Genomic DNA, 9930 nt, shown 5'->3' on the forward strand with positions numbered 1-9930 from the left:
TGAATTTTTTTTATTTGCTGCCTCCAGTTTTCCGACCACCTGGGTGGTTTTCAGGTGGTCGGAAAACCCGGACATGCCCGGCTGTTCTTCTGGTCGTTTTTTTTCGATCATTTTAGAGAAGTGGTCGCTATTTCCGACCACTGTCTCGAGTGGTCGGAATTAGCGGTTTTCCCGGATACCCCAAATTGGTCGGAAAAGTGGTCGGAACAGGAGTTTTCGACCCGATTAAGGCTATTTCCGACCACTTTTGGGTGGTCGGAAATCCGTTGATTCCCAGCTACTTTTCAGCTTTCAGCTACTGTTTCAGTTAGGTTTGCCAAACATAGCCTACAACTTGAATCAAGTCACTTTATTACGTTGATTCATTTGCGATTAAATATGATGAATACGTACTCAAAAAAAAATGATGAATACTTTTAAAAAAAAATGACGAATAATTTGCAATAAAGTCCTTGAAAGAGGGCATCTTGAATGAAATTCAATTGAGATTCGATTAAACTAGTTTCATATTGTGGGATGTATATACTAGTACAACATGTAAAATTTATGAAACTTAACCATTCTTTTCTTTTGTTTTTATTCGCAATATAATTTTCTGGTTGATGAGCAGTAAAAACATGATAGAACTTAGTATTTTTTTCGTCTCCGAAAACAATTTATATCAAGACTTTCTCCATTTTGTTAGTTAAAGGGTTATCTCTCATAATGGGCAAAGCTATAGTCTTCTTCGAAATCGAATTTGACCAAGAATTATTCATTCTCTAAGCCCACCATGTAAGTCTTGCCCTTTCGGATGTCATATTGCTTTGATTCTCCTAAGCAAGTGAGCATAGCCTACTTTCCTACCCATCTCCTTGATAATGAGGGTTCGCCTCCATGGCTGGCGGGCCCTAGATAGCCTTCTCCAATTTGGACAACTTAATGACTGAGCATTCTTTGCCATGGAAGCCATCTCAAATAACGTAACCTAAGAAAATTTAAAGAATCGCATTTTCTCAAGACAAAAAAAAAATGCTTATGTGACAGACATGACATTTTCTGAGAATCTCAACTAATATAAACCAAACATTTATTATGTGACATTATAATGTGACATTATCTTGATTATCTTGTTGAGTTTGGCTCATATAGGAAATAGAAAATTGTCTAATATAAAGAATATGCATGAGTCTATCTCATATAATGAATATGAGTGGAGCGGATTGGGTTAAGTCCATTGTATAGGGATTAGATGCTTATAAATACATTGATGGTATCCCTTGGTGTTATATCACCACCATCACCATCACTATAAATAAAAGAATAGTTTCACTCGCGTGGACGTGGACACATTGCCAAACCAGGTAAATCTTGACTTCTTTACTTTTCTACTATTATAGTTAATTCTATTTTTTTGTCCTAGATTTATATGTGACAGTATACTTTAAGTCCCTTTTTATCGTAACATCCACTTTTGGTCCTAGTATTATTCTGGCATGTTCATTTTTCGTCATTTATTAACAAAACATTTTAAATATCGTTAAATACAATGACATTTCAATCTTCAATTATAGATTTTTTTAAAAAAATTAAACATAAAAAATATAGCGGTTCAACATACTTTATATAAATTAAAAAAAGATTGAAATGTCTTTGTATTTAACGAAGTTTCGACGATTTTGTTGATGGATGACTAAAAATGGTCATGCCACAATAATACTAGGACCAAATAATAATGTTCTAATAAAAAGGACTAGAAATAGAGTGAAACTTATAAATTTAGGACAAAAAATAAAATTATCTCATGCTATTATTATCTTTTCTTGTTCTTTTTAATTTCGACCGATCTAAAATACCTTGAACCCAACCATCTATCTTAATTGTGATAACTATACAGAAAGGGACTTTACAAAATTAATTGAAGAAATCATTAATTAAACGTGCTCAAAGGAATAAAATTTCCACGTACAATGAATCTCTCTCCCCCCCCACCCCCCAAGTCAACAAGCAGGGGCGGATGCGGCAATTTTACTGAGGACCGTGGTCTACATAGCACCGTGGGGTTAATTATATTTTAGCTTCATTTGATAATATTAATATGTCTTTTTGTTTCACTTTTCTTTCACACTAATTTCACTTTTGTTATAGTAATACTAAAGTATCATTTTAATTATATTACAGTTTAATTTCATTTGATAATAATGTGCTCTGTTTTTTAGTTTCATTTTTCCACGCATACTAGTTTTATTATAGTAATACTAAAGTATCATTTTAATTATATTACAGTTTCATTTGACAATAATGTGCTATGCTTTTTAGTTTCATTTTCCACACATCCTAATTTTATTATAGTAATACTAAAGTATCATTTTAATTCTACTACAATTTTATTCGACGATCATAGTTCACACAACGATGTGTGGACCATGGTCCACTGTATAACAACTGGGCGGATGCAGTATGAGTGAGTTTACTAGCCTAATTATTATTTTTTAATTGTTTATTGATTTGAAGATTTTTTTTATTTATTTATTTGGAGTCCACTAACCCTTTATTTGTTAGTATTCATTTGGAGTCAAATGACCTCAAAAAAAAAAAAGAAAAAAAGTATTCATTTGGAGTCCACTCTCACGAGTGGTAATGGTTAAACGGTGCTTGTTTGGTACGATTGCACGATTGAAAGTGACAAGTCAGTCAAAATATTGATTTGCTAACAATCACACTTAACTATAAGTGTGATTAGAAAGAGAAAGCGGGGAAGAAAAATACAAATTTAATTTAAAAAATTAAAAACACAAAGCTGTCAGGCATGTCGACTGTGCGTGAAACGCGCACAACAGGAAAGATGGTCTCTCTCCCATAGCAGCAAAACATTGTACCAATAACCAAACCTTGCAGAAGAACTTGCTCTATTCTCTCTCCTCCTTATCTCTCCTCGATGTGGCATACTACTGTTCCAAAAACCATTCAATATATATTGATATTGATGCTCTAAGTAAAAATTACGAAGTATTAGTTTTCTTATTTATATTTTGAAGTAAAATTGAAAAGAAAAGTAGCATTATTCATATAATTTGAGCTACAAAAATAATTAGGAATTACCCTAAAAAAAATAATTAGGAATTAAAATAACAATTATTTTATTTAATTTATTAATAATTAGAGTACAAAAAATTACATATCCTTAGCCATAACATTATTTATTTTTAGAGTGACGAGAGAAACTTACAAATACTAACAAAGATGTGTACTGAATAAACATCTCTTTGTGATCTTAATCGACAAAGGATTACAAAAAAATAAGCTAGTCTAGATTATTCATAGGAATCGGCTCTTGAGAGTCATTATTTATTTGTAAATACATAAGTTTGGATTGACAATCGTAAATCCCCCATCAACAACAATGTTTTCTCCATTCAAATACCTCGATTCATCACTCGCCAAGAAAAGAGCTGCCGCCGCCACATCCTCCGCTGTCAGCTCCTCCACTTTGAACGCAGAATAAACCTTCCCCATTTCATCATCCGTCATGTCAAAGAAACCCTTAGCCAATGGCGTCGCCACCAAGTGCGGCGACACGCAGTTCACTCGAACCCCGTATCGCCCCAGGTCAATCGCCGTGTTCCTCGTTAACCCCAGCACGCCGTGCTTCGAACTCGTGTACGCGTGCGACGCCACACCGCCGATGACGGCACACACACTCGCGGTGGTGATTATGCTGCCGCGTCGGTTCGGGACCATTACGCGCGCAGCGTGTTTGGTTCCGAGAAACGCGCCGACGAGGTTTACGCTAATGACGCGCTCGAAGTTGGATTTCTCGCCATCTAGGATGCTTGGTCGGTTAAGCCCCGTGATTCCGGCATTGTTGTACATGATGTCGAGCTTGCCGAATTTTGAAACAGCGACATTGACGGCGTTTTCAACGTCGGATTCCTTCGTCACGTCACAGCGGACAAAGGTGGGTGACGACGCGGTGTCCAATTCATTGCATACTTTTTGCGCTAAATCATCTTGAATGTCAGCTATCACCACCTTAGCTCCATGTCGAGAAAACAACCTTGCTGCCTTCTCGCCGATGCCGCTGGCGGCGCCGGTGATCAACGCAACCTTTCCTTCTAACCTAAAAAAGAAATAAGGGAAAATTGTAATTTTTGCCCCTCCATAATATGCAAATTATCTGAAAATGGTACATATATTACCCCTCCGTAACGAAGGAGAGGCAATATTTACACTACGGGAGGGGCAATATATGTACCATTTTTTAAAATTGAGGGGCAATATTTACACCACTAATAATTCAGGAATGACATTGATAATTAGCATATTATGGAGGGGCATAAATTACAATTTTTCCAAAGAAATAATGTAACGATATATATATATATATATATATATATATATATATATATATATATATATTCACAAATCAAATTTAGAACAATATTATCTCTAAAGGCTCAATCTAATCATGACATCATGAGTTTAATCCTCTTTTTGTTCAACCATTGTGGGGATTATTTTCACATTAAGTCTGAAGATTTTTAAACCTTGTCACATTTTCCTTCAGTCTATTTTGTGGTCGTCAATAGTCAAATTTATATTGAACATGATTGCATAATAATCAAGCGATTTATCTTGAATGACATAGTTGTCATTTTATATGACATTTTTTAATTAAAAATTTGGTCACTGCCGACAAAAAATTAGGCCGGGAGAAGAAATGAAGCAAAATTTAAAAATCGTGGGACTAAATATGAAAAATTAATAATTAGAAACCAAACGTTGAAATGATCCAATAATTGTGAAATTAAAACTGGAAAAACTTTGACTATCATATTTGGTAATCATAAAGGAAACTATATATACCTTCTTGCAAGGATTGAGGCCATTGTTGTCTTCAACCCCTAAGATAAGACCGGAGAGAGTCTTCCACGAATTTTAGAACTCACGATGGTAGTGCTAACTTGTTGCTCTTTTCATCTATTATAATACAACTCATATATATACACACTCGGAAAGACAACTCATATATTTAATATATCCATAACATTTTCACTTATATATAATAACTAGTATTTTGTACGCGCGAAAACTTATGCCCTATATTAAAATATTAATAAATACAAATAATTAAAATGTATAATTCAAATTATATATACACAAATAATATATGTATTTTATACACAAATATATGATTTACCATTCATAGAAATTTAATTAAAATATAATCAACCATTACATTAATTATATAATAATTTTAATAAAATGACAATTAAAGAATAGGAAAAAGATATGATAGATATAGGTGTATGGTAATAATGATGGAGTTAAAAGTAACGGTGTTATAACGGTGTTAGGGTAGTTTTGTATAACAAGAATGTAGTAGGAACAATTTTGTCTAATAACATTGAAGTGTACAACATTTAAAGTAAAATGTACACATTTATTAACATCCAAAAAGATGGACATAAATCAAGGATATAACCTTGATTGAGACTTATTATGTTTTTAGACAAGCAATTTCTTGATATTGATCAACTTTATTTATTTATTTATTATTGCAATTATATTTGCATCAGGTGATATGTGACTAATTCAAATAGATTCTCAATGAGTCTCCCTAAAGATTTTTATAATAAGTAATTATATGATACACGTACTAATGGCATTATATTATACACAAATCAAGATCAGATCATAACTCTGTTTATCCAACTATTATATGTGTTTTCTTTTGTTGTATCCTCATTCAAAATGCATCACAATTTTCTATTTTTGAATCACTATATTATCTTTTATAGCATTACCATTTAAAGAAAAAATAGATATGATGAATTATATATGTGAAAATAGAACTATAGAAGTAACGGTTACATATTTTCTACATCAACTAAAGCTAACTTTATCTCCGTAATATTCTCACACTTTTAAAAGTGAATCATACTTCCATATCATCAAATTTGTAATTCACTCACTATTTTTTCTACACCCTTACAATTGCAACTCACTTTCAAAAGTGACTCCTACTTTTGCATCACATTAAAAAATTATGATTTTTTTCTCAACAAAAATCATTTTCTCTTCACAATTATTCTTTTATATCAACGAATTACATTTGCCAACTATTATGTAGTGTGATGGCATGCATTTTGGTTACCGTTTCAAATGAGTGGTCGTAGGTTTGAACTTTGAACCCTAGTGGTGGAGAATTAGATTCTTTGTGGTGAAAATATTTGAAAAAGTATAGAACAGATACTACATTGTAAAGAATCATGACTATTTAAAAAAAAAATAAGAATTACATTCAAATAATAATAATAATATGACAAGGACCTTGTGGTCTAGTGACATTAAATTGTTTTTTCATATGGAAGGTTGTGGGTTCAAGTCTTCTCAATGACTTTGAAAAAGTAGTTATGATCGAGTTAATGAAAGTGATTTATTATTTTAATTTATTCCGTGCACAATAATTTATTTGTAAAAAAAAATAAAATCTGTGAATTGCAGGGATAAAAACAACCCAAAGAAGTCTGTTCTCTTACGCTACGTTGTTGAAACTTCATTGTCGTGGGTCTTTGGATAAGATGTATTTTGAGAATTCGTGCAAAGATGCCATCTATATGGTACCAGTTTGCTTTACCATATTAATTCATACATATTTTAAAGATTAAAGAAAATTATGTTGTCAGAATATAGAATATCCTCAGGTATGTGTTCATTGTTACGTGATTATTAGGGAGTATTATTATTATTATTATTATTATTATTATTATTTTTTATTTTTTTTTTTGAGTGAGGAGATAATTACTATTTGAGAATATATATTAAATAAATTATGTTTTTGTAGTATAATTTATAAATACATAAGATAGATATATAAATCATATTACGAATATTCATATAACAGATTCGGTTAATAAGGTATTGATTGTTACACAAATTTTAGTTTTATATTGCATGAAGGGGTTTATATAGCACGATAATGTCCTTATTAACACATGCATAAGCTACATGATGTTCATACTATATAAATCAAACTTTAATTAAATGGTTCAATTCCGATCCAATTAAGGTTTGAAATGGATTATAGTTCAAGAGAGAGTAAGCCAGACCAACATGTTGCTCTCGTTAGATGTCGAACTTGTAACTGTGTGATTACTAAGTCAACAGTTTAATCAACTTGATTGATATATCTCATCTTGTTCATTTTTTACAACAATGTTTAGTTGTCGCGGTAGCGCTTTAAGATAGAAAATTTTATTACTCTCTTTGTCTAATCACCAATGTTAATTAAACAACTTTATTTATATGTACTATACTATTTTACTTTTAAAAATAACGCTACTAATATATAATCATATTTGCAATTCATTTATTATTTGTGGACCGCGGTCCACGATATAAGAACTGATGTCGAGCTTGCTGAATTTTGAGACGACCGCATTTTCAACATCGGATTCCTTTGTCATGTCACAGCGGACAAAGGTGGCCGACGATGTGGTGTCCAATTCGTCACAAACTTTTTGCGCTAAATCCTTAAATGCCCGCTATCACAACCTTAGTTCCATGCCGGGAAAACAGCCTCGCTACCTTCTAGCTGATGCCGCTCGCGGCGCAACCTTTCCTTCTATCCTAAATAGGAAATAATGTAAGGATATATATATGACGAGTTATTTCCACTTTTGGCTCCACAACTATGAGACCATTTCCACATTTGGTCCCTGACTATTAAAATTTTCAAATTTAGTCCCACAACTATTAAATCTCTGCCACATTTGGTCCTTCCGATCAAAATTCCTGTCACCTGTGACTATTTTCCGACGAATGAATTAAATTAAGGGTAAAATTGTAATTTAATTTTTTATTTATTTTTAAAAAAAAAACTACTGGCAGCCATCTTCCCCAAACCCAACCACCATTTCCTAGCGAAGAAGGAGGGAAGAGCAGAGGCGTTGTTGCAGCCTCCGGCACCGCGCAAGAGCAGGTGACGCCTCCGAACTATTACTACGGCACGTTTCAAGGAGTGACTAATTATCAAGCTCCGCCGCCTCCGCAGTCTGAGCCTATCCCTCGACGCTTCAGTAACCGGCACGGCGGCCTCTCTAGCTACGGAAAACGGCGGACGGCCTCTCCTTGAGGTACGGACTGGATTCGGCGACGGAAACCGGTGAACTTGGATACCGCCAACGACTATTATCACCTTCTCCCCTGAAGCTTCAGTAATCTTCCTCCCTCTCTGACGAACTTGATGAAACTGATAAATGTAATTGTTGAAAGATGATGATGATGGTGAAGTATTAGTAAATAGTCCAAAGTCACGCATGCTGAAACCATGGAGGAGAAATGGTAGTTGACTGGTTGCCTTGGTTGGGTTAGGGGAAGATGGCTGCCGTAGGTTTTTTTTTTTTTTTTTTAATTTTTTAATAAATAAAAAATGAAATTACAATTTTGCCCTTAATTTAATTCATTCGCCGGAAAACAGTCACCGGTGACCGAAATTTTGATCGGAAGGACCAAATGTGGCAGATATTTAATAGTCGTGGGACTAAATCTAAAAATTTTAATAGTCAGAGACCAAATGTGGAAATGGTCCCATAATCGTGGGACCAAAAGTGGAAATAACTCTATATATGAATTTTACAAATCAAATTTTGAACAATATTATATCTAATGGCTCAATCTCATCATGACATCATGAGTTTAATCCACTTTTTCGATAAGATCATTTTTCATATTTGGTCCCACAATTTTTAAAATCTTGTCACATTTAGTTATGTAGTCACCGCTAACTAAAAATTAGGCTGGAGGACCAAATGTAGCAAAGTTTTAAATGTTATCGGACCAAATGTGAAAAAGAAAATTAATTAGAAACCAAATATTGAAATGATTCAATAGTATCATAAAATTAAAAATGAAAATAAAAAGGAGAAAAACTTTTACATCATATTTGGTAATCATAAAGGAAACAATACCTTCTTGCAAGGATTGAGGCCATTGATATCTTCAACCCCTAAGCAATGAACTATTAAGACCAAAGAGAGTCCACTAATTTAAGAACTCACGATGGTAAAGCTAACTTGCTGCTCTTTTCATTTACAGCACGTTTGGTTCACGGAATGAATTTAAGAGAATAGGAATACTATTCCACAAGGAATGGAATAGATAAGGAATAAAAAATGAATTGTATTCTATTGTTTGGTTCTTAAGGAATACACTTTAGGAATTGTATTCCAATGTTTGGTTGGTTAAAGGAATAGAAATGAAATAGGTTTTAAAGACATAAATACCCCTATATAATAATAATAATAATAATAATAATAATAATAATAATAATAATAATAAGGCAAAAACTTGTGTGAGACCGTCTCACCGTGAGACAGGTCGGGCCGGGTCGGGTCAAGATGTAAATCAAATGTAACACTTATACGTACAAATGTCATACTTATATGCTCAAATGTAATACTTATCAGGAATAAAAATTTTGTTACTTATAAGGGTGAATGTAATACTTTTAAGGGAAATACAATATTTTTACATTTCGATTTAAAAGTATTATATTTTCCCTTATAAGTAAGGAAAACTTGTCAACGTTACATATTATGGAAAATGTAATACTTTTTCTCTTATAAGTAACAAAAATTGTATTCCTAATATTTAGTATTATATTTGAGCATATAAGTGTGACATTTGCACATATAAGTGTGATATTTGCATGGTGTTTCGACCTGACCCGACCCGTCTCACGAATTAGGATCCGTGAGACGGTCTCACACAAGTGAGACCCTAATAATAATAATAATAATAAAGATAATAATAATAATAATAATAATAATGATTTTTTAATAATAATAATAATTATTATTATTATTATGATTATGATTATATATATATATATATGTGTGTGTGTGTGTGTGTGTGTGTGTGTGTGTGTGTGTGTGTGTGTGTGTGTGT

The 9930-nt window shown here is 32.8% G+C and overlaps 1 protein-coding gene across 2 annotated transcripts; it reads right to left on the bottom strand.

Annotated features, from left to right (window-relative positions):
* Positions 1–3153: 3153 nt before the first annotated feature.
* Positions 3154–9012, bottom strand: LOC116031700 (secoisolariciresinol dehydrogenase-like). 2 transcript variants are annotated; one of them, XM_031273959.1, is made up of 2 exons: positions 8952–9012; positions 3154–4099 (listed from the first exon to the last, which is right to left on the bottom strand). In XM_031273959.1, the coding sequence occupies exons 1-2, from the start codon at positions 8972–8974 to the stop codon at positions 3328–3330; spliced, it is 795 nt and encodes a 264-aa protein (XP_031129819.1). In that variant the 5' UTR covers positions 8975–9012; the 3' UTR covers positions 3154–3327. The 2 variants fall into 2 exon arrangements, with proteins under 2 accessions (XP_031129819.1, XP_031129818.1); XM_031273958.1 differs by lacking the exon at positions 8952–9012 and adding an exon at positions 4846–4949.
* Positions 9013–9930: the final 918 nt, after the last annotated feature.

This window comes from Ipomoea triloba, chromosome 10 (genome assembly GCF_003576645.1).
Source record: "Ipomoea triloba cultivar NCNSP0323 chromosome 10, ASM357664v1".
NCBI classification, from domain to species: domain Eukaryota; kingdom Viridiplantae; phylum Streptophyta; class Magnoliopsida; order Solanales; family Convolvulaceae; genus Ipomoea; species Ipomoea triloba.